The 26,138-nt window shown below is 33.8% G+C and overlaps 7 protein-coding genes across 7 annotated transcripts in view; 4 read left to right on the forward strand and 3 right to left on the reverse strand.

Moving 5' to 3' along the window:
- The window catches only part of HELRODRAFT_166674 (hypothetical protein), a gene marked incomplete at both ends in the record, with an annotated part of 2,614 nt that extends 1,187 nt beyond the window's left edge, over positions 1-1,427 (reverse strand). The window contains one exon of the mRNA XM_009011900.1: positions 877-1,427. Within this exon, the coding sequence (XP_009010148.1) occupies positions 877-1,427 (551 nt within the window). The remainder of the gene's footprint in view (positions 1-876) is intronic.
- A 2,614-nt stretch (positions 1,428-4,041) lies between these two features.
- HELRODRAFT_71793 (hypothetical protein) lies at positions 4,042-6,859 on the reverse strand (the record flags this gene model as incomplete). The annotated part of the gene is made up of 9 exons (XM_009011901.1): positions 4,042-4,298; positions 4,359-4,433; positions 4,544-4,767; positions 4,850-4,980; positions 5,315-5,466; positions 5,564-5,767; positions 6,055-6,184; positions 6,379-6,555; positions 6,689-6,859. Coding segments are annotated over 9 exons (1,521 nt in total), but the record flags the coding sequence as incomplete, so codon positions are not given.
- Positions 6,860-7,214: 355 nt separating this feature from the next.
- HELRODRAFT_166676 (hypothetical protein) lies at positions 7,215-10,306 on the forward strand (the record flags this gene model as incomplete). The annotated part of the gene is made up of 7 exons (XM_009011902.1): positions 7,215-7,288; positions 8,146-8,356; positions 8,476-8,562; positions 8,647-8,777; positions 9,529-9,612; positions 9,682-9,750; positions 10,102-10,306. The coding sequence occupies 7 exons, from the start codon at positions 7,215-7,217 to the stop codon at positions 10,304-10,306; spliced, it is 861 nt and encodes a 286-aa protein (XP_009010150.1).
- A 1,459-nt stretch (positions 10,307-11,765) lies between these two features.
- On the forward strand, positions 11,766-12,735 carry HELRODRAFT_166677 (hypothetical protein; the record flags this gene model as incomplete). The annotated part of the gene is made up of 4 exons (XM_009011903.1): positions 11,766-11,798; positions 11,935-12,125; positions 12,310-12,375; positions 12,570-12,735. The coding sequence occupies 4 exons, from the start codon at positions 11,766-11,768 to the stop codon at positions 12,733-12,735; spliced, it is 456 nt and encodes a 151-aa protein (XP_009010151.1).
- Positions 12,736-13,167: 432 nt separating this feature from the next.
- HELRODRAFT_166678 (hypothetical protein) lies at positions 13,168-14,270 on the forward strand (the record flags this gene model as incomplete). Its single annotated transcript, XM_009011904.1, has 5 exons — positions 13,168-13,280; positions 13,479-13,576; positions 13,707-13,792; positions 13,996-14,032; positions 14,176-14,270. The coding sequence occupies 5 exons, from the start codon at positions 13,168-13,170 to the stop codon at positions 14,268-14,270; spliced, it is 429 nt and encodes a 142-aa protein (XP_009010152.1).
- Positions 14,271-15,386: 1,116 nt separating this feature from the next.
- Positions 15,387-18,786, reverse strand: HELRODRAFT_166679 (hypothetical protein; the record flags this gene model as incomplete). Its single annotated transcript, XM_009011905.1, has 3 exons — positions 15,387-16,475; positions 16,836-16,921; positions 18,717-18,786. 3 exons carry the CDS (start codon positions 18,784-18,786, stop codon positions 15,387-15,389), a joined length of 1,245 nt encoding a protein of 414 aa, XP_009010153.1.
- A 3,888-nt stretch (positions 18,787-22,674) lies between these two features.
- Positions 22,675-24,736, forward strand: HELRODRAFT_166680 (hypothetical protein; the record flags this gene model as incomplete). Its single annotated transcript, XM_009011906.1, has 3 exons — positions 22,675-22,766; positions 23,728-23,909; positions 24,642-24,736. 3 exons carry the CDS (start codon positions 22,675-22,677, stop codon positions 24,734-24,736), a joined length of 369 nt encoding a protein of 122 aa, XP_009010154.1.
- Between the last annotated feature and the right edge of the window lie 1,402 nt (positions 24,737-26,138).

Genomic DNA, 26,138 nt, shown 5'->3' on the forward strand with positions numbered 1-26,138 from the left:
CCCCTCTCCACTACCTTCATTCCGTGCTCTAGTAATTTCACACCCCTGTATGACCCACAATCTCTCACATCTCCTTTGCCCTTATACAACGGCACCAACACACTGTGTCGCCAATCCTCAGGTATACCTTCATCATCAAACATACTGTTAGCAATTCTCATCATAACTTCAATTCCTATCACCCCACTCGCTTTAATATGTTCAGCCGCCACTTCCGAAACCCCTGTCGCCTTACCTAGTTTCATTTCTCTAACTGCTTTCTCTACTTCCTCCATCGTCACCTTCTCTATAGGTCCGTGTGTGACCACGGATTCCACATCTCCATCCCACTCATTCTCTTCATTCATCAACCTTTCCATATGAGCTTTCCACACCTGAGCTTTTTCCTCCTCATCTACGCACAACTTGCCAGATCCATCCCAAACACATCCATTCCCTATAACATCTTTCCTATCCCTCATTGACTGCTTTGCTACTTTGAACATTTTCCTCGAACTCACATCAGATTCCATTTCCTTCATTAACCTATCTGATGCTTTCGTCATTGCGGTTGCCACTGCCTGTTTTGCAACCTTCTTAGCCTTCCTATACTCAGACTCCGCTTCCTCCGTCATGTCCCTTCTCCATACTCTAAACCTCTCCTTCTTGACTTCCAAAACCCTTCTTATATCTTCGTCCCACCACCACGTCTCACCATGCCTACACTTTCCTTTCGTCCATCCACATACTTTATCTGCCGTAGCCAACACACAGTCCCTGTATCTCTCCCAAACATCTCCATCCTTACCACTCTCCCAATTTTCAGTCACCTTCACTTCAAATGCCTTCCTCACCTCTGCATCCTGCAACTTCCATGTCTTTCTCTTTGCCACAAACTTATCCTTCTTCCTCCTTCCCATTTCTTTTGATGTCACATCCATCACAACCATACTATGCTGCAACATACCAGGTATCGCCTTCACAATCTTCACATACTTCCTATGTTTGGCCCTTACCAATATATAGTCGATCATCGATCTATTTTCCCCTGACCTATAAGTAATCAATCGCGCTGGTTCCCTTGTGAACCAAGTGTTTCCCACCACCATGCTGTGTGCATCCGCTAACTCCAACACTCTACGCCCTTCCTCATTCCGTATACCATATCCCCATCCCCCATGCACACCTTCATATCCGTCTGCATCCGCCCCCACATGACCATTCAAATCACCCAACAACACCACAAACTCATTCAACCCCGCTTGCCCAATCTCGTCAGAAACATCATCATAAAACCTATCCTTCTCCTCTTCCTTCCTACTTTGTTGCGGAGCATATCCTGATATCACCCTCACTATTACTTTTCCAAACACCATCACCACCACAATTACCCCATTGCTTCTCCGCCTCATTTCCAACACCTTCTCCACCAACTCTTCTCTTACCATCACACCAACTCCTCCCGTACCATCAAATAAAATAAAACAAACACGAATTAGTAAAGGAAATAATAACAAGTTCCATTCTGAAATTCAGCAGATATTTGCAAAAATAAATAAGCAGTCAGTAGTACAACTACCAATTACTTAGCCATGCCCCATCACTACAAAAGTTTTTAAAAAGTAGCTGCTAACAACTACAATTCATTAATAATGATTGCAATCTTGTATAAACAGCTAGGCCCAATCGTCATTACAACAAAGGAATCATTAGCCAGAACAAGACAAACGATTCAGTAAAAATCTACAGTAATTTCTACCGCAAGTTTTACTAACTAGTCAGTAATAATGTTTGCTAGTTGCAGTAGCAAGATAGTAAGAAAACTGCAACAATTTCGTTAGTATTTTTAATAATTGTGAAAAATGATAACAAAATATCTCAATGAAACTTTTGAAAAAAATGAAGATGAAAAAAAGTTTAATAAACAAAAAGTGAGAATCGTAACAATTTTTTAATAATTTTGGACAAATATACAAAAGGAATAAAAAAAATTTTTTGCACCACAGAACACGCGCATACATGCACACACGCGCGCACACACTCACGCACGCACGAACACACATACACAATAACACATTTCATAATATTATGCGTCACCCTAAAGACAAACACAGCAACACATAAAACAATTAACCTGATCAATAGACAAATCAATTATTCACATAATTAATTACTTAATTAATTAAAAAAAGCCAATTAACTATTAAAAAACAAAATCAAAGTTTTGACTGAATGACGGGAGGAGACAGTTGACTGAATGATGATGTCATCAGTGACGTCATAGCCCCGGCAACGTGATCAACGTAAGAGGCTGCGCAAATTATGGAAAAACATTAATTAATTATTTATAATTTATTATAAAAAACGCTTTTGCATTAGAAATTCTATTAGAATAAATTAATGAAATAATCAGATTACCTTGAAACACTCAGGAAATATTTGCACTACAGTTATTTAGAATGAAAATTAAACGACAAAAATGATTGAATTAATTAATTAATAGACTGATTAAATAGTTAATTAATTGATTAATAAAAATTCGAAATCCCAAACCAATTTTCTTCAATAAATCAGTTAAGTCTGAAATCTTTGCAAGTAAGACAACACTGTCACCTCTGGAAGGAGTAGAGTAGGAAATTAATTTATCGTTGTTTAAAATAATAGTTACAACCTAAACAAAAACAAACAATAAGTTTGAAAAAATGCGAAAATAAAAATAAACAAAACTATAGAAATGTCACACGTAATCTATCTAAGACCTTTTGCTCTTAACAACTGCACCAATTTGAACGAAACTCTGGAGAGCATTGTTGATCAAATCCAAAGATAGAATCTCGAGATGAGGCGTGCATCTAGTCTGAAGTAGCTTCAACATCAGCGTCTGAATCCTGCCTGCTAGATCTTTCTGGGGCGTTTCTATGTGAAGGTCTTTCCTATTAACCAGGCTCCAACAAACAATCTGTTAGTGATGACGTTGACGATGATGTCTAGACAATGATGATGTTTGGATGATGATGTTGGTGGTGGAGATGTTTAGACGATAATGATGTTTGGATGATGACGATTGTGGTGAAAATATCTAAACAATAATGATGCTTGGATAATGATCATGGTGGTGATGATGTCTAGACGATGATGATGTTTGCATGATGATGTTGGTAGCGAAGATGTCTAGACGACAATGATGATGGTGATGATATAATTTATGATGTTGTCAATAATGATGGTTTTGAGATGAACGACAAATAAAATTGACGACAAGAGTGTTGATGGTTTGTATGGTCATAGATAAAGGCAATGTAATATGAAATATAATTATAAATAACAAAAAAAACCCAGTAGGCAAGCATAAATGGCTGAAACATGCTGCAAAAGAACGAGGAATGATCTGTCAACAAGCATCTATCCAGCAAAAAAACATCAGATCCATGTGATGAAGATGAAGTTGACGTGGATGATGGCGTGAATGATGGTGATGATGACGAAGAGGATGGCGATGTCACGGTAATATCGATAATATTGCTATCATTAGTGTCATCAGCAGCAGCATTAATGTCAGATGTGTTGATGCTTTGTTGTTGTTGTTGTTGTGGTGGTTGAGGTATTTTTGGCTTGCTTGCAAGCACTCCAACGTTTTTAAGTTGAGATATCGTTTTGTCAAATGTCTGAAGTTTTTTTTTTGCTTTTGCTTTTCAAGAAATTAAATTTTCAATGAAGATACTTTAATAGTAAATTTTATAAGCTATCTCAAGCATAATTGAAAAAAATTAGTAGATTGATCATGTGACATGGTCATCAATATCCTTAGTGTGAAACATTAATTATCCAACATACACAACAACAACAACCAATGAACTCACCTGCCTCGATTGACCAGGTAGGAAGACAAAATCTCTGGAGAGCAGGCACTCAAGAAAAACATAGTCATCGTAGAGGTCTCCTAGAGAAAAAATAAATAATTATCAAATTTTATTATTTCACGCTTCCATGAGCATCATTCACGCCATCATCCCCACAGCAATGTATGATTAACCACTTTAAAATTTTCATTGATAAGAAATCTCATGTTGTTTTCATGTTGCAATGAAAAGATGAAAAAAAAAATTTCAGAAATAAAATGGCACCCAATGAAAGTTCCCGGCAGTGTTTAGATCTACTTTTAATGGCCATCATGACCATGGCAACGTCAACAAACAGATGTGTCACGTGGTTCCTGTAGGAGGCCAGCATGAGGTAATTAGAAGCATCCAGCAACAAACTGCTGCTGTTAAGTGGATGGGACGGAGATGATGATGAAGATTGTGAAGATGATGAAACATCTTTCTCGTCGTCGTCCTCGTCATCATTGTAGTTATCGACGGTGATTAGTTGGACCACACCCTGTTCATTCAGTTTCAGTATGTTCTTGTGCAGACGCAAGCACATGTGGATGACATTCATAAGTGATACATTTCCTGTCGCACAAACAAATTTTAAATCTAACTTCATTAGTTTTGAACGAGCACGAAGTAAAAATATTAAATTGTTTCTTTACAGAAAAAAATTATCATAAATCAATGTCTACCTGGCCAATCAACATAAGCACCAAGATTACAAGCCTGCCTCTTCAGCCAATCAACTTTTTTGGACAGCTCATTAATATGTAAGCCCCTCGCAGCATGCTGAATGAAGACAGTAGCTAGCAGAGTACCAGGCGGAATAATGAATTGACGTTGTTGTTGTTTGACGATTTGATAAGCTAAGTTTGTAATCAAGATCTGTTCATCTCCTGACAGGCTGTTGATGTACCTAAATAAATAAATTTCAATTTTTCCAATCATTATTACAGTTTCGTGAAAGGGGTGAACCAGCAAGCACTTGACCAGCCAACCTAGGTTCCAGAGCGTGAGATACTCTATCTATCTTGCCGTCAGATACCTGCCTGATGGATATCGCCTCCCCAATGTGAATGTGAACAGACCCAAAATCTTCACTCAAAATTTTGCGGGCCTTCAATAAACCCTATTGATTTAATATGGATGAATGTTGATGAAAGTTGATGAATGTTGATGAATGTTGATTATTATTGATGAATGTTGACGAATGTTGACGAATGTTGATTAATGTTGATTAATGTTGATGAATGTTGACGAATGTTGATAAGCGTAAAAAAATCACCAACGTATTATGTTTACTCAGGAAATTGCATTTATTTATTAATTTCACCAAAATGCATCTATTCTTTATTTCTCAATTCCCCTGAACCTCAAGTTTCACCATCAAATGTACCAAACCCTCGCAAAGAAGTTAAATCATCCAACACATCATCAACACCATAAAAGTCAAATAAACTAACTGAAGTAGATTCTCTAGGCTTGGGAATTCCAAGAAGTTCAAATGCGTAGAGGGACTCCTCGACGATCCGGTCAAAGGTCAAGGACACAGGAACAATCATAACATCTGGCAGCTCTGCTTTGAAGTATGACTCCAATGATGCTGCCAACATGCCTGCAAGTAGGTCAGGTTGTTAGGTAGTGGTTTTAAGGTCAGGGCAAGTGATTTGGTAGCAGTAAATTATATGGAAACATGTTTTGAAGCAACAGACCAATTTTTGGAATGTATGATTTATTTGTTCTGCTCCTCGTTCCCTCAATGAAGAACTCAAGTGGATGGTCGCCGTTCTTCAGCTGCGTTTGAACGTACTCCGTGAAGATGGCCCAGTACAGATGGTCAGATCCAAATGACCTTCGAATGTAGAATGCTCCGCAGTTCTGCAGCAACCATCCCATCAACTTCATCCCTTTGAAATCTATCGTGATTTTTATTTAGAGTTTGTATGAGAGTAAAAGATGTATTTAAATTAAACTAAATATCAATCAATCTATTGAATGACCAATTGAACAAATGATTGAATGACTAATAGAATAATAGATTGATTAAACAAACAATAGTGTAATTAATTGATTGATAGGTAGAGAGAGAGAGAGAGAGAGAGAGAGAGAGAGAGAGAGAGAGAGAGAGAGAGAGAGAGAGAGAGAAAGAGAGAGAAAGAGAGAGAGAGAGAGAGAGAGAGAGAGGATGTGAACAGAGGACTACCCATAGCAGCAGCCACAGCAGGAACGGGCAGGTTGTAGTGATAGCAGACGAATGTGACCAGCACAAAGTCCATGTAACTCCTGTGCGTCGGCATCAACACAACAGGGTACTCTTGCATTATATGCTGCAACTGACAGGAATGAAATAAGATAAGCATCTTTTCAGAATTTGTATCATATAAATTTCGGTTAAAAATGCTGGTTTTTGTAAACTTGTTACAGTTCAAATAAATTAAACAATGCAGAATCAAAATTTTAAAATAAATTATTCATTCAGACAAAGATAAAAATAGCATAATTAAACAGTAGGGGCCCATAAACCAACCCTATTGACCCCCTCCTCATTGACATACACCCTCCTGAAAAGAGCCTTGAAGACCTTGATGGCCATAAAAGCCATGGTTCTGACACCTTTGAGGTTGAGCAGGTGGGCCATGTCCGTGTACATCAACTCTGCCTCCTTCCTCAACAGGGCTTCCTTCACCTTATCCTCCCCAGACAACTGAATAATAATCAAACATAATTTTGAATAAATTTATGGTAAATAATTTTATATATATATGAAAAATTTTTTCACATTATATCAGAAATTAAAAAACCATGGTAGATTATAACAAAATGAATTAAGCACAAACTCGTTCTATTGTGTATTTCAATCGATCACTACTCAACACATCAGTCTTCAACTTGCTGTAATTTCTTGGGCTGTGATATTTATAGGTTGGAACATTGTGGAATGACTTGAAGGTGAAACCCAGGTCCAAATCACCCCTCCGTTCTTGCAGGATGTCTCGATAGCCATCCTTGAACAATGCCAGTGATGATGGATCTGTTGGGGGTTCTATTAAAAATTTACAATCTTCAATTTTTTACATGTCACACATTTATTTTCTAAGGATAACAAAACAATAAAACATTATTTAAAAGATCAAAAGTTGATTTAATTAAAAAAATTAATTAATTAGCATAGCCTAACAGACACTAAGACTAAACAAATCAAACATTTTAAAGTTAAACACATCCATCGACCTATTTCTTTAATAAAAAATTACTATTGGTATTGCTAGAATTAATTTTTATAAAACAATCATATGAACGAAATTGTAAAAATGTGCATGTGCTGTGCAATTTTTGTATAGAGAAAAAAAATTGTAGCAAAAGATGGAGCCCAAACCATTTTTGATCCATGAGCTGTCAACCGAAATGCCTGACATAACTACAATCTCTAAACAAATGTCCCCTCACTAATTTTTTCAAAAAGTCGGCAGCAAAATTATAAATAGTTAAATTAGATTAAAGAATAAGCATAAGCTGATAGGATTAACACAAAACGTAAGTGACGTTTGATCGACTGATCGGACCATTGTAGATTAGAGATTAAAATTCCTGATTTTACTTGCAAAATATATAGAAATTAACAGCAGTGAGTTATTAAAATAAAAAAATAATAAATTGCTAAATAATGTTCAATTTATTTTAATTATGTAAATATTTCTATTATATAATAATTTAAAGTAAAATTTAGTTTTAGTTAACAAAACAGCTGATTGATTTAAAAATGAATTTAAGTTCACAAAACTAAAAGTTAATTTTATATCCCCAAATGCATACAGTTCGTTTTGATGTTCTGTCTGTTATGGCCCCTAACCGAAACTTTAATTGATTTTTCTAATTCCAGGTAATATGAGTTTTTAATATATAATTTTTGATCTTAATCATCTTAATCCGTCATTATTATACTCTACCATACAATATGCACAAACTTGATTAAACTACTAACTAAAAAAGTAAAAAACTAAAAAACTAAAGAAGCTGATGGCTCTGCAAAAAATTCTGGAAAACGTTCGTTCATTTTTACAGCTTCTAATAACTGCAAAGAATGATGTCATCAGTTGGAATGAACAGTCTTACAGAAATGCCTTTAAGTGGGCTGAATATTGTCATAAAGTACAATTCTATTTTTCAGAATTATATTTTTTATGTTTTTATAATTTATAATATAATAATACTGGTAATGTAGTTGGTTATATTTGATTATGAACTTTTTGAAACCATATTTTTTGATGTATGTGTGTTTTCTTTTTTATTGTAGATATTGTAAAACATGTAATGTTAGACTCTTTGTAAAAGAATTGTTTGTGTGTTTCAAGATATTTTCACAATCTGAAGGCAAACCATATAAGGCACAGTTAGACAATGAGATTAAAAAGATTCCAATTAGTTATGCTGCTGGTAGGATGAATTCCGGAAATATGAAAGTTGAATTAGACCTATTTAAAAACAGCATTCATCTGTTAACTATGGTTTGTAATGCTTGAAGAAATAACTTATTTTTTTAATTTTTTGTTATATCTGAAAATATAACGTTTTTTTTATGACAATTTTTAAAATTTTTGAAAATTTGACATTTATTTCTTGTCAGTTTTTAGTTTTTAATGAGTCTGTTATGATGGGAAAAGAATGTCTAGAAGTTGTGAGGGAATATTTTGATGAATCAACCATACCAAAAGTTAATATTTCATTTTTATTTCAGATTTTTATCTAACAAATAAAAAATTAAACAATTGATAAAATTATAATTATTAATTATCAGTTGACGAACATTCATTCGAAATGGCATGACCTACAGAGGAATACTGACAGCATTGATGTATCTACCACACTACTCATCAATTTGTTACTGACTATTAGTTCTTTAGAATTCTGCCAATCCGAAAATATCAGGTAGTACTTTTTTATTTCAATCATCCTAAATTTAATTTTTACTTTTTTTTTATATTAGTATGTCTATTTCAATGTTGTCTTATACTCAAAACATACCAGGTTATTAATATTGTTAAAGTGAAACTTGATTAAATCTCATTTGAGTATAAGCTAACCACATGTATATACATGCAAAAGCTAATCACATGCAAATGTCTGAATTTTTTTTGAAACCCCATCCTATCAGCATTAGGTGGGGGAAAATAGGGTGGGGTTTGGTTTGTGATTGAATGCTAATATAAGGTTAAAATTTGATGTTCTTTGCAGATGTTTAATTAAAGAAAAACTATCTCTATTAATGAAATCTAAAAATGGATTTGTAAGGAAATATCGTTTATTTATTTCAAATTGTTTTCTATTTCACTATTAATTGCACTTTTCACTGGCCTAGTTTTTGAATAAATTGTAAAACAAAAAGAAAATACATTTTTTTTATTAATACATTCGTCAGATAACACTTGGAGAATGCTACAATACATTGTTGAAACTCAGAAAGTGCTCTACATGTCTTAAATTCATAACTGCCTTTCAATTAATTCAATGCCTTTTACCAGAATTTTATAACAGGTTTTTGGTTTTATTTTCATACAATTAAATTCAACTACTGATTTATGTTTCTCAGTTAACTTGTGAATGGCGTAAATTATTAAATTGAAATTTTTCAATACATTTAGCTACATTATACTCATTTATATTTCCCAATATATTTCAGTGCTCATGATTATGAAAAAGAGTTTTTAAACTTATGCCTCAGAGATGAAAGCATTTTGCGAGATTTTTCGGATTATTTAATCAAGTAATAAAATTAGTTCTAAAATTTCTAAATTATCTTTATTTTGAAATGATGATTTGATCATGCTATCAGGCTGGGTCAAACTTTCGAGATATTTTACAACATTGGAAAATCGGAGATGGATTATTATTTTGGATGGAGGTGAGTTAAATGATGATTATTGAAAGTCTTAATCTTTTAGTATCTGATCTGTTTGCAGTTAATGTGTGAGCTTTCACATTTTTATTATCATTTTATTTATAATAAGATACGAGTAGGATGCAGTTATTAAAAGATACAAATAAATTACCTACCTGAAGACTTATTGTCGGGTGTGTATTTGCGTTTGAACCTCGACAACACATGTTGGCGTGTAAATTTCACCCACTGTTGCAGCTAACTCGCCGACTATTGTTTTATTTGCATAGATTTTTTTCTTCGTTTAGCCTCCTTACTTATTTAGTGACATATTTTCCATTTCGTTTTGTATCACTAACATTTTTAAACCGTCAGGAATGGTGACGACAATGGCATGTCGTATGAGACGATGCTAAACTGGTTTGACGTCTTGATACACGAGTCAAATAATGATGACGTAATAATGTTGACGTCACAAACTCTATCACGTGCCGCCAATGAATCTGACGTCAACGTTTTCAGAACTATATGCAACGAATTAGGAAAATTTGATTTTTTGGAAGAGTGGATATTCAATTAATTAATTTTTCGTTATTCAGTCACTATTGATTTATCATCGTTATTATTTTATATTATTATTTAACCATATAATTAATTTTAATTTAGGTTATAATTTAACCTCATTTTTGTATTATATCGTTATGCATTGTGTGAGACGATTTTATTAACGCAATAAAAATTATTGAGTTCTTGGTATTTTTTTCTTGGTATTAACGTGAATAATTATATGTTGGTGTGAATATACGAAATAGTTGAATAAGTATTATTTATAAGCATTGTCACTAACTTTTTTTTTATAACTTTGTTATAATTAATTTCATTACAAATATTTTCAGTTTTTAAAATCATAAAAATTTCGTTAATGAATGTAACTGAGATGAGTGAAATCTTCTTCATCATCGTTTACTTAGAATCATTTGGTCAAATTTTACAATACCGATTCCAACTTATACTTTTTTGGAATTGAATGAATGAATGATTGATTGATTGATTGATTGACTGACTGATTGATTGATTGATTGACTGACTGATTGATTGATCGACTGATTGATTGATTGACTGATTGATTGGTTGATTGTCACCTTTTAACCAACAAAGATTCCAGTAAAAAATAAATAATAAAACAACCCTTCGTTTTATTCACTGGTGATTTTTATTGTAGGGCCAAAGTAAATTCATTTTTCTAAATTTTTTATTAAAATAAAATGATCCGCTACCACATAACTACGATGTACGAAATGAATTAAGAAATGAATATTAATGTCGGATGTCACTTTTCGTCTATTGAGTTATGCTGAAACTATTGCGCAATGGTGTTTAGGTGGTGGGAAGCAAGTACTGCGTGATGCAAACGTTGGAAATCATTTTGTGTAGTAACCAGAGAGGAGGTACCTTCTTGTGCAAGTTCGTCTTTCAGTAAAACGTTCACACAGTTTCTAATTTTTCTACTTCGTAATTCTTACTTAACAGATTAATAATACTAATTAATAATAATCTACTCTAAAACTAAAACTCTCAGCCTGCCTCTAAACTAAGTTGCTAAATCTAACTAACCAACTAGATTACTAAATTAATTAGTTCAATTTTTGATGGACAGAACAGAGTTTTAATTTTCTGCTGTTAAAGTTGAACAATTTTATAAAGTATAATTATTAATTATTTAGTAACTAAGTTCAGGTTGATATCCTGAAAATTATATATATAAAATTTATTTTTTATATTATATTATAAAAATATGCAATATAATAATTATGTTTTCTTTTTTTTATTTTCTTTCTCACTTGTATAATTTTAATTTAATAATTAATATAATCAGAAACAGAATATAAATTCTAAATGAAATTAGATAACATTTTGACGTAATATTTAATAAATGCCAGACAAAAGTCAAAACAGCAATAGTTTTATGTTAATCTTAATGTTATTTACCGAATTTCAATTAGATAAAAAAGTTTTTTTCTTAAATAATTCATCAAACAATGAGTCTCGACATCATTTGTCTCTTCAAAGAGGTGAGTGCTGGTTGTGTGTGTTCATTTCATTTTAGGTGCTTTATTCTGGTAAAAATTATTTAATATTATTTAAGTTATCAAGATGATCTTCCAGTTATCTGTTATAACAATTACTAATCAATATTTTTTATTATAGGTGTTAGAAAAAGAACTAACAAAGAAGCCTGAGCTTATGGTTTTACCAGAAAAATCTCTCCATGAGTTGCTTGCCCCATCTAGACAGTCTGGTGAAAATGAGGATGTTAGTAGGAAGGGCATATTTGGCTACCCATCTCGACCACTCTATAAAGATTTAGGCGAAAAGTTTAAAATATGGATGGAAACTGGGTTAGTTAATCAAGTTTTTTATATCTTTTATTTTTCACTTATAGGATTTTTTTGTTGTTTGTTGTAAATAACATAAAATTTCACTACTTATCTCAAAATTTGGAATTATTAATCAATAATTAGATGAATAAATTGAAAAAATATGTAATTAAATTTTAAAAATTATTTAATTTACTTCAAAAAGGAAATGTCCTATTGAAGAACTACCAAATTTTGAGTTGTTAGATGAGAAAGATTATGTTAATGAAAGGTTGATAAAAAATTTGTTTATTTCCAGTTTTTTATTTAAACATTTTGTGATATGTTCATCAGTCATCTGTAATAAAATTGTCTCAAACAATAATTCATAATTTTTTTATTCAAAATACTGCTTAAATAGAGGTAATTTATTTTTCTTTTTTTATGATTAAATAAATTTTATAAATAAATTTTTTAAATATACAGATTAGAAAAAATGTGTCAGATAACACCGATTTTGGAAAAATTGAAATCCTTGCATGATCTTCTAAGCAGAGATGAAATATCTTTCTACATGAGAGAAATCATCAAGGTTTTGGTTCAACTTATTTTACATTTCATCAGCAAAATTTTCAAAGTTTTATCAAATTGATTCCTTCTACTTCTGCCACAAATATTTTTTCAATAAATCATTATATTTGATCTTATTTATCTTTAATAAATGTAATACTCCTACAAAATATATACATGCACTTTATGATATTCTATAGTTTGGAGGAATACTTTCATAAAAATTATCGATTTTTTTTATAGATTATGAAAATATTACCACGAAATTTTCGACAAGGATTGCCCCATCATATTTTGCATTTATATGTTATACAATGACCCAATTGCTTCCAATGACCCAATTGCTATAGTTCAATTTCTGTGATATAATTCTATATCTTATTATAACTAGAGTTTCAATAACGCAAATAGACTCCTTTGTTGATGATAATTGATACCTAAAAAATTTAACCGTATAAAAATTTATTCATAATCAATAATAAGAGTTATATATGGTTTATGGTGCCGACGTGAAATGATGCTAGATTTTAGGCAAGAGAGGTTTACTGGATTTGTTGGGAATGAGGAGAACAGTGGGCAGCAGGGACAAGTGGCCCCCAGACAGATTCGTTCTGGTGGAAACGTTCTGTAAGAAAAATAAGTAAATAATGATAATAATGATGATAGTGATCATAATGATGATATAAATGATGTGTGTATGTGTGATGAAGATGATGATAGAGACAATATGATGATGGTCTTCGTTAGAATGATGGTTTTAACGGTGATATGAATTACCTTACAACGGTCATCACCATCATGATTATTCATCGTCATCATCTTCAGTCCGGATTCAAACTCCGTGCTGACGGTGGGAGGAAGGGCACTGACCAAACACAGCCATAGGGATCACACATCCAGTTGGTGGGGCATTTGCAAAGGCAGTTAGTTTTCATTACAACTCCATACACTCGTTATTCATGCTTTTAGTTTTTTTTTTACGTCTTTTGTTTTTAAAATGTTTAATGAAAATTTTTCTTTTCGTTACTTTATTCAAGTTTACTTTCACGTAAGGCGAACAAGATAAGAACGATCACGCATTTAAGAAGATGACGGAGATAATGGACAGTGCAGCTTGGATGAATGTACACGAACTGCCAGTAGGTTCTTTTAATATTTTTAGGTTATTTTCAGTAAATTATTCATCATCATTCTTCTGATGAAATGTTCAATCATTTTATTATTTATTCTTGTTTCTCATTCAATTTCAAGCGTTATAAAGTAATGTGGGCTGGCTGTTAATCATTAGATGATGACCAATGATTTCTCTTTCATTAAATGCAACTATTTATTTACACGAAAGGGTGAACTGCCGACAATTGAGATCAGACAGAAAAATGGTAACTTTGATTGTTATTAGTTTTCATTCAATTTAGTTCTGCCTTATTTATTTAATCCATTTGGTGTCGTGGTTAAGAATTTCTTGTCACCCTGCTTTGATCAGTAACATAACAACATTGAATTGAGGAATGTACCGTTGCAGGATATGGAGTGAGATGGACGTGTGATGGCGCCGAGTTCAGGGGGTTTGTGGAGCCCCAGATGGCTGATGGACACGTAGTTGGTTGGATTCATTGAGTCCCTCAGCAAGAAAGCTGTTTTTAGTCGTCAAAGATCACCGGTCATGAAATATTAAACTTTCACGCTTATGTTATGTATATCTGATAGTGATATATCACATTTTCAATTATATTTGTGCGATTGTAATAATTTTTTTTTCATTTTGTTTTCATTTTTCGTAGTGTTATAGTCATTTTGACAATGTTAACTGTTTGTTTAAATGTTGTTTAACTGGGATTTATCGAGATGAATGTGATATCTTTGAAAAAAATTAATGCGTTTACGTTTTTTGTGTCAGAAATTTAAACCTGTTAAAGCGTCCAAATAGCGGGTTCAATTTTTGAAAGCGCGTTTATACTACATTCGGGGGTTCGTCAAGTATATACGACATATTTGAACTTTTTCAGCTTATTCTTCCCTACCTACATGGAATTAATATCGCCAGGGCGATATTATATTAAGTTTAAAAGTGCAAAATTCTCAACGCATCAGGGTTTGGTGTGAAATGGTCAATCGGTGGTTAAATAATTTGGGTAACTCAAACCTCGGTTTGTCATACTCATCTTGTGTTCTGTAAGCCAACAGCCAGCCAATGAAAACCTTGAAAACGATCATGAAGGTATATATTTTTGATCACGTTTATTATACATGAATACACAATAATGAATGCAATTATGTTTAATAATGTAAAAATTTAATAGTTAAACGCATCATTATTAATATTGTTCGCACACGCACAAACACACTCCGACACATTGTATATATACACATATTTTTATTTATTAATTATTATTTATTTATTACTTATTATCTATGTTTTATTAATTATTATTTAGTTAATTGATTAATTAATTCACCTAGAACATGAGACGAACGAAATAAAAATATAAGTTTAAGTGCTTTCAAACAATAGTGGCATTTCATTTCTGCGTTCAACCACAGCCAAATAATGAATAATGAGACAACCAATTCAAAAACATTTAGGAACGTTTTGTTTTTGAAGATAGTGTTTGATAATAACTTGGCAAACAAAATAGATTTTGATTAAAATCGGACGAAGACGCCAAATTAACTAAGGTAGATGACTCTAAACCTCAGCGGGGACAACCCAACTTCATAAAATTAAAAAATGAATCATAAGTCGCAGTCGACAACGTCAGCTTCAACACCGGCAGTGGAGTAGGGAATGCTGAAATTCACTTTCGGTGCCCGCTGCGATGTGGGGGTTTGAATGTTGCTAGCATCATTTGGTTGGCGCGATTTGTTTCTGTTATGACTGCTACTGGATGACACTTTTTGACGTGTGATTGAAGTGCTGCTGTGCTTCCTCGTCAAACTCCTCGGAACCATAGTTGAAAATTTGTTCTCTGCTCTTTTGAAATTATTTTGGTCTTTAGAAGGAGCGTCGTCGTTATTACTGCTGCTGCTGTTGTTGTTGTTGACGTTGTGGTTGCTGCTGCTGCCACTGTTGCTGCAGTTAACGGCGTCTCTAAGATTATTTTCATTCTTATTGGGATGATCGTTGGCTTCTGATATTTTGTTAACATGGTTAGCACGGCGAATTGTGTTGTTGATGTTGTTAACGTTGTTGTTGTTGTTGATGTTGTTGTTATTGTTGTTGTTGTTGGCGTCCATCAATTGTGTTTTCAAGCCGGACGGACTCAGAGGGTATAAAATCATTGTTGTGTTGTTTCCCTGGCTACTGAACATTCTCGTATATTTCAGCGTCGATGATTTTGCTGCTAAAAAATGTTGCTGTGGCAGAAGTGGATGTTGTTGATGTTGCGATTGTTGTTGTTGTTGTTGTGGGTGTTGCTGATAAAATTGTTGCTGTTTCGACGGCTGCTGATGTGAAATTCTATCGGGAGAGGGAAGAAGAAAAAGTGTCGTTTGTTGCTTGGCTTTGTTGTAGTATATTTTGTTGTTGCTGTTGCTGCTGTTGTTAGTGGTGTAGTGTTCTTTGTTTAGGCTAACATTGCTACCAAATTTTGTGACGGCGTTGTTGTTGTAGGCGTTGAAAGTGTCATCATAGTTGCTTCTGTTTTTGACGTCATTGTTAAGATTTGTTTTGTTGCTGCAACCTTCATGTAGGTGAATGAGTTCAGAGTTATGATTGGCTGATGTCGATATTTTACTTAACCAATGAGAACCTCTGGGTGGCGGGGGAGGAGGGGGTAGAATGCGTTCTCGTTCTTTATTGGCTGGCTCGTTAGCGTTATCGATCTGGAATTGGATGATATTTTAAATACTTAAAAAAATGGGACATCATTTCTGTTAGCGATGACGAAATTTAATTTCTAAATGACGTCATCACAACATAAAAGGCAGCCAGTTCCAACAATTCACTTCTCCCTCAGGCCTAAGCAGACGATCCAATTAAATAAAATGCATAGAAAGGCAGAAACTTTTAAAAGAAAAAAAGAAATGAACGGTAGTGATTGAATGAACGTATGAACGAAAGAAAGAACGGAATGAAAGAAACTGCCGACAATCAATCCTCTAATCAGTTCAATCATTCATTCAATTCTCCTGGCCACCTAGCGAACACATTAAATAATCTCATAGTTCTCGCGCCATATTAACGTTCAACTCATCCATCTTGCCTTCCATCGTTCCTTCATTCAAGGTCTGTAAATCACGCTTTGGAGAGCGCTTCAGTCGGCGTGAGTCTATTTGTTTTTTGTTTGTTTGCATGTGCGTGTGCGTGTGCGTGCGTGATTGTGTATATGTGCTTAAGTGTATGTCCCAATATTCTTTAATGTATGTACGCTAATGTTATTCCATATATGCAATGTGCTTGTGATGATTTTTATATTTCTGTTGATCAAATTGATTTTTAATTTATTGATTAGGTTAAAAACTGATCGCTTGTTCTTCATTTCATGAAAGTGTATGTGTGTGATATGAAATGAGTAAACGTTGTTCAAAATATTTACTTACACATACACACACACCACACACACACACACACCACACACACGCAAACACACACACGAACGCGTTCACTCAGGCATGTTGTTTTTTTTTATTCACTCAGTCATCCACCCGTTTATTCATTCATTCATTCATTCATTCATTCATTCATTCATTCATTCATTCATTCATTCATTCATTCATTCATTCATTCGTTCGTTCGTTCGTTCGTTCGTTCCTTTCTTCCTTCCTTCGTTCATTCATTCATTCATTCATTCGTTCTTTCGTACGTTCATTCCTTTCTTCCTTTCTTCGTTCATTCATTCATTCATTTATTCATTCATTCATTCATTCATTCACTCATTCATACACTCATTTACTCAAGTCTCAGAAGGAAATTGATTCCAGACTGCCTGCATCTTCATGCCAAGTTAGCGCATTTCAAAATTCATCTATCAGGATTAATGTCTCCCAAATTTGCTTACCTACTTCCTATCTACAATTACACACACACACGCACACACGCGCACACACACATACGTTTAACTGCAAACGCACATATAAAGGCACGAATGAGTAAGTTTATTTATGATTCGTGCTGATAAATTCACTAACTTTTTATACTGCTGCTTATGTGGGGTCACATTAACTAAATTTATCACATATAATTGTTTTTGCTGTTTCTTATTTTTTCTGATATATTATTATATTTTCTTCCCTGATATATTTAATGGCGAAGATTTTAATTTTATTCTTTTTAATATTATTCAATATTAATTGATGGACACTTAACTTTTTGCACTGCAGAATGACGTCATAAAACAAAAAATTCGCCCTCTGGTTTGGAAGGAAAAGAAAAAAAAATTTCATCACCACGTCGTCATCATCATCTTCATCATCATCGTCGTTATCATCATTTTCATCATCATTAACATTATGATCATCGTCGTCGTCGTCGTCGTCATCAGCATCTTCATCATCATCTTCCTTATCATCATCATTTTATTCATATACACCACCATTTGATGTCATCTTTCTTGCTATTACAACCATCATCATCATTATTATATCGTCGTCGTCATCATTATCATCATCACCACCAACATCATCACTCTCATCATCATCTTCATCATAAACTTTAGCCACTCACTTATTACCGCCAACTGGACCACCACAACCGCAATATTAATTCAACACCCTGAAACAACAGCAATACGGGAGCGTTGGTAGTAAACAACATTTAGAAGAAAAACAACAATAACAACAACAACAACAACAATAATAACCATAACAATTATATTAACAATAATAATAATAACAATAACAACATTAATAATAACAATAACTTTTCTTTCAGAAGAAATGTGCAAATGCCAATTTTTTCACTGCTTGGATGCACCTCAATCCCACTAATGAACTGAACCGCATTGATAACTATATATACAACTGTGTTTGTGTGCGTGTGTACGTGTGAGTTTGTGTGGGTATGCGTGCGTGTGTATGCGTGCGTGTGTATGCGTGCGTGTGGCCAGTGGTGTACAAACAACGTACCTTTATGGAGACTCTCTCTACTACCCTTTTCGCTTTCGCATACAAAATTATTCAAGAACTTTTTAGACATTACGTACTTTCAAACAATCTGATAGCATTTTTTGTTCAATTTTCTTACAGAACTGAATAAATGAGATTGAATTATGTTATCAAAGATATTGTATGAAAATGTTTTGAATTTGCTTTTTTTGGGGGTTAATTTAATAAACGCACACAACCACAAACACGCACGCTCAACCACACACACGCAACTATTTGCGTACACAAACACACCGACAAGTGTACAAACCACATGCACACACAAACACTTTCTCTCTCTCTCTTTCTCTCTCCTCTCTCTCTCCTCTCTCTCTTTCTCTCTCCCCCCCCTCTCTCTCTCTCTCTCTCTCTCTCTCTCTCTAACACACATTCACACACATACACGCACATACACACACGGCAACTTTCAAAAGCACACAAACGACCACATGAAAAAGTTTTTCATGTCCGGGTTAATAATTTTGTAACAATTTTCTAGAATCGAATCATTTTATTGCTCAAACAAAAAAGTTCGCTTAATTAGTGGTGAAGAATGAAATGTGTTTTGGTTACCAATTAAACACGAACTACAAAAAAACAATGTATGATTTCGTGTTTCAATATCTACTACAAGTTAACTCTTTTGATTAGGTTCACGCCTGCGTGCTGATTGCTACGGAACGTGTAAACGTGTACATTTGTACCTGCGTCTTCTTTCATTAAGACATTTTTTCTAATAAAAACAACCTCAAAATGTTATGAAAAAAAAATTTCTTACGATGATTCAAAAAAAGAAGAACATAAATAAAGAAATAAAATGAAGCAAAGGAATGCGTGATGAAAGTTCCGACGTTCAGAGTTCGATACCATCCTTCAAAAGCGATTTGTTTTCCCCTCAAACACATTTCTTCAAACAAGTATAAAACCACTAAACTGAACTATTAACATTGCTCCACGAATGCTACTACTACTACAACTACTACTCCTACCACTATTACTATTACTATTACCGCTACTGCTACTACTGCTGCTGCTGCTGTTATGTGTGTGTACGTATGTGGGCATATGCTTGTATCCGCTTCTAACTCGCATATATGAATTTGTATATTCATTCATTAAACTATTTTCTATATCTTTTAAGTCGAAAGAAATAAAATAAAATGGCATGTTTCTATTTGTATAAAGTTGCTTAGCAAGGAAGTGTGTGCTGTGTGTGTGTGTGTATGTTGGAGAGATGCTGAATGGATGAAACATCATCATTCTTTGGAACGTTGTAGAGGTTGAAGACGTTTCATCAGAGATTGCTGGCGGCAACATGCAGTGAATTGTTAGTACGTCTGAATTATAGTTAGTATGAGAAAAAAAATTAATTTCATATAATTCAATAACGTTTTAACTTACACTTTATTAATGAAATTTTAAATTCTCAACAAAAAATAACCCTGAATTGAATTAAATTTCTGAAATTAAACAAAAACTTGCACTAATACAGAGGTACACACATCCACACACAACAGTACACACACAGCAGTACACAAAACCTCAACATAACCAGATACACACAAGTGGAAAATTGTAAAACAAACAAATAAAATAGAACAAACTAGAGAACGATGTCATAAGCAAGCGTATACAGGCAACCTGTCAGAAATGCGGACATATAAATGCGCAAGTTATTGATTTATAAGATCAAGTTCTCTTGCAAAACGTCACGCAACGAAGAAAATCAATCGCTTACGTACGCACGCATTACGTAATTTACAAACGCGCCTGGATACCCAATTGCGTTATTTATGCGCACATCTGTTTGCGCGCTTGTGTTGCTCTGTATGTGAGTGTGTGTTTGTGTATCTGTTTGTTTGTGTATCTGTGTGTGTGTTTGTGTATCTCTTTGTGTGTGTGTGTGTCTTTGTGTATCTGTGTGTGTTTGTGTATCTCTTTGTGTATCTGTGTGTATGTGTATCTGTGTGTTTGTGTGTGCTGGCCAGTTTATACTATAAACTCTTGGGTTTTTAATTTATTTTGACCTACTTGCTCAAAGACATAAATAAAAAAAATAATATGGCATAAACTTAAACGCGCCTAGATATGTCTATGCACCTATTTGTATGCCCGTACTCACGTACTTAATATGTACGTCCAACATACACACACACGCACACAAACAAACACACATACACACACATACACACACAAACACACACACGCACACGTCAACAACAAACAGAGAAACTGGTAAATCGTAATTAATGTCTCATGTTGGCCTCCAAATAAATGTTTGTATATGATGATATAATTCTTCACGAATTAGCGCGAGTGAATAGGCATCGGTAGCGTACAGACATTATCACACGTACAGCAAACAACTAACAAATTTGCACGTTCATAAACACCCACATACACACACACACACACACACACACAAACACAAACAAACACACACGTACTATGCACACTTACACACATATGCACGTTTACAAAAGAATGAAGTAGAAAGAGAGGGAGAAAGAAAGAAAGAAATAAAGAAAGAGAGAAAAAAGAAAAAGAAGGAGAGAGAGAGGGAAAGTAGAGTGAGAAAGAGTAAATGTTCATAAAGGTTGAGAACACACAGAACTCTGCACCTGTGAAAAGGTCCTCAGATGCCAAACATACAATCTTCTGATTTATTGCTTCACAAATTGTCCAAATAACAATTAATTAAAAATAAAAATGTTTGAAAAACGTAGAATGTTTTTATTATTTAATTCTCATCGTTCATATATTGAAAATACGTAAGACCAAATTTGTGATTTATATCCGTAAATCAACCGAATGTTATTTTTCAAAAATACGGCCAGTAAAAGCAAAAAAAGTCTGACAGTAATATTAAAATGTAGTAGAACTATTGATAATAAAAACTTTTGAATAGCTGCTCACAAATTTGAATGAATGGACAAATAATTGGAATAAAACTCAAATTAAACTAGCAGCATTATCACTCATATTTTGATAAAAGTCTCGCTACTTTCACAGGCATCTTTTTCTATTTCTCCATTGAATAAAATATAAAAAGAAATTTTTATCACCAATCTGAGTGAGCTGAAGCAATCTAATCACATTGACAAGAAAAAAATGACTCCGTTTAATCAAATATTTCACGTTTTTTAGCGTTCATTTATTATAAAATTCAAAATATTTGTTTCATTTTTTAAAATTTATATAAACAGAAAAAATTTGATATGATCAGGTTTTACCCAAACATATATTCCATTTGCACTTGACCAATACTTTGTTTGAGAATTTTTTTCAAATTTCAAAAATTTTTTCATTATTTTATTTTTCAAGAAATTCAATATAGAGTAAGTTACACGCTGTTGAACGTATCATTTTTCGAAAACTTCTTTCAAAAAATTTTGAAATTCTGTACTGAAAAAACTTAGACCTCAAATCTTTCAAGGACGTTCAAAATTTCAAGAAAAAAAAAATCGTGAGCCAAGCAGATGATTGGTGCTTCATTTACCGATATTTTTCAAAGTTACCGTGAAGTAGGAATGATAGAGAGAGAGAGAGAGAGAGAGAGAGAGAGAGAGAGAGAGAGAGAGAGAGAGAGAGAGAGAGAGAGAGAGAGAGAGAGAGAGAGAGAGAGAAAGAGAGAGAGAGAAAGTGAGAAAGAAATAGAGCAGAAAATGAGAAATTGTTCTAACAAGCAGAAGAAATATTTCAGTCACGTCCTCGTTTTGGCTTCATTCTGGGGTTGCTTTTAATTAAAACCTCACTTCCGTTATCACCATCAATTTCCACCGATGTCATCAACGTTGTCTTCATTCTCCTCCTCCTTCTCATCACCATCTTCTTTTCTTTTCCCTCACCATCATCTCTCACTTCATCTTCACCATCCATCGACGTTATCACCACGTACTTCCACAACACCAACTCTACCATTATCATCATCCACTTCATCATGACCATCATCTTCATCACCATATCGTCGTCTCCATCATCGTCGTCGTTGTCATCATCCTGTTCGCCATTCAAGCGTACACCCATAATAAAGTTAGTCACCCTGGCGTTGCAATTATCATTAGCCGCGACACAAAAAACAACAAACTGCACATAAAAGTTTTTTGACGTTGCCTGTTGTTGTTGTCTGCTGTTGTTATTTTGGTTTTGTTGTTCTCATGTTTCTGCTGTAACTTTTGTTGATTACTATTATTACGTTGTCTTTGCAGTTTGGTTTTTGGCTGTGTTATGGTTATGCTGGTTTAAACCTGTTGACAACAGTTTTTATTAGGCTATTTTATTGTGGTCTGTTGATTCTTTGTAGATTTTAGATATTATCTGGGATACATATACCAAAATATTAATACATAATTAGGTATTTGTTTAATAAGGAATTTATGACTTAGAATGTTGAAATTGAACCTTCATAAACCAGCAAAAAACTCATATGTACCCTTCTATCTTGAACATTTCTCGACTAATTTAAACAACAGGCCGTTAAAAGCAAACCACACACTGTGATTTATGACGCAACCAATCTATTAGAGACATGTTTATAACTACACCGCCCGCTACCACCACCACCACCACCATTCCAGCGCTACCAAAGACCACCACATGCATTTTATTGCACCCATAAAGGACAGCGGAAATAGTTCGTTAATGGCGCCAAATGGTTCTTTATTCACTTTTAATCAGGCTTACGAGCAGCTCTGACGTCATCAGTGATCACGTGCTCCTCTGTTTATTCTTCATTTTTTAAAGATATTTATATCCTTAAATATAATATACATTATCAATATTATATATATATATATATATATATAGATATATATAAGAACCATGATATATATATATATATATATATATATATATATATATATATATAGATATATAAGGACCATGTTATCAATACGTATTGAATTAAGTCACGCAGTTTGGCGTAGCAATTAACTGACGTACGCGTAGACCGTACACCCACCGCACCACACTGCACCACACCACACCACACTAGCCACACCACATCAGCCACACCAAACCACACTGCACCACACCACATCAGCTACACCACACCAGCCACACCACACCACACCAGCCACACCACACCAACCACACCACACCAGCCACACTACGCAACACCACACACCACGCCGAAGGAATATAAATTTATTTTAAAAAATAATCCAAATATTAGAAGTTATATTACACTTGTGTACACTTATACGCACATATGTTTTTTTAAACACACACAGGCACACACGTACATAAATACACACACACACCACACCACACGCACACACCACACACACACCCATACCACACACATACCACACATACCACATACACATACCACACACACACACACACACACACACACACACACACACACACACACATACACACATACACACGCATACACATACTCACATAAATTTATATACAGAGTTGTTATTTATTGACGTCTTGCTAGGACTTCGACATGTCGTGATATTGAGGTTTTAGTATCAATAAGCAACATGTTGTGTGTTTTAGCGTTTTGTATCTGTTTGTGTGTATATGTTTATGTTTTTGTGTGCGTGTGTTGGTGTGTTTTTATTCAGTGTTTATATGTTGATACATTCCTACTTATAACACTCCAAACACTGATATTATAACGTAACATCCAAACATCCATCAAATCATTTATCCGTATATCCATTTATATATCCATAAATCAAAGATGAATGAACAAATAAATGAATGAGTGAATGAATGAATGAATGGGTAGATGAATTGTATGTGAGCAACAAGCTTTGTCATCACCGTTTCTTAGGTTTCAAGCAGCGAATATTCACTCCATTATTCCAGCGAAATGGAAAATCAATTTGAAAAAAAATAAAATGATGAAATGAGAACAGGAAATTAAACATTGAAAAAAACCAAAAAAAGATGACAAAAGAAATTTTAAAAAAAATGCCATAAACAGAAGACACAAAGATTATAAAGATTCGTCTGAATTACATCTGAACAAAGCGTTAAATTAATTATTAACAAGTCTACGAAAAGCCAGTCAAATAAATCACTTTTTGCTTCACACGCACACGCATGAAACTACGCCTGCGTGTGCATGGGAGTGTTTCTATCAAAAATTTATAACACATTGAAACAAAAACCAGTTAAAACAAAAACACTGACTTTAACATTTTATTATCACGTATCTCTACTGACATTGCATAAACCCATATTCACGTGCAAACAACACACCAACATAAAATACGACTTGCAAACACGCGCACGCACATGCAAGCAGACACACGCGCACGCACACCAACAAAAACATGAGTCGGCAATCTTGTTTTAATGAATGCCTCTATAAACAACGCATGTTCTACTGCACACGTGTTTGCATGGTGCAAATAAACTTTGCGTAACGTTCTTTCGACTGCGTAAGAAAAAATAAACAATAATGACTAGTGAGCAATGTACGTAGACAAACATATGCAGCAGCCGCGCAATAATTCACGCATGTTCCTGCTTCAAAAAACATACCAACCAACATAAACCTATTCATATTTACCAACATACATACAAACAAACAAGCAGACAAGTATCATGATATACAAGTATCATAAATTATTTTTTCTTTCTCAAACAGATAGGCACGGATATAAAAATAACACTAACGCCAGCAAACGGATATAAAAAGTTTAGAAGCACAAATATTGAAATAAAGAAATTGTAATATATAAATAATAATTATAAAGCTTGTTTATAAGTACAAAACTATTCTCAAATAAACAGGCTACAACTTTTTTTTATCTTCAGATCGACATTGTTATCAGGTTGAAAACGCCCCCACACACCTGCACACACACACATACATACGCACACACACGCACACACACACACACGCACGCACATATAATTACATACACATACATATCAATTGATCAACACACTTAGCTCATATTAAAAAAATTACTGGCGACTGACTGAGTTAACACAGACTTCAATACATATAAGAACATTATTACAAATATGTGCAAATGATTTTGAACAATTTATAGGATTAATTACAGAGTAGTAGCAGGCGAGGCAACCACAGCGCAATATTAGCGGCCGTGCGTCGCCCACTGCATGCATGCAATGTAATCCATCTAAGAGTTCGACATTTCATTTCAACGTAAGTCAGGAAGGCTAGCAGTGTTTGTACTCAGCCTAAATGCTGCTGTTTAACATCAAAATAATTACTGATTAAGTTTTGTCGTTGCAATTAGTTCTTGAGATGATTTATTTAAAAAAGTTTTTCAAAAAATTGACTTATATGCTTATATGCATAAGATAGTATATCAGTGTATCAACATTTATAAAAATTGACACCAATGCATCAACGTATAAAATTGCTATATAAGAGCCTTTAAATGAACAGAAAATTTTTTAAACTAA

Source organism: Helobdella robusta, assembly GCF_000326865.2.
Source record: "Helobdella robusta unplaced genomic scaffold HELROscaffold_10, whole genome shotgun sequence".
Lineage (NCBI taxonomy): Eukaryota > Metazoa > Annelida > Clitellata > Rhynchobdellida > Glossiphoniidae > Helobdella > Helobdella robusta.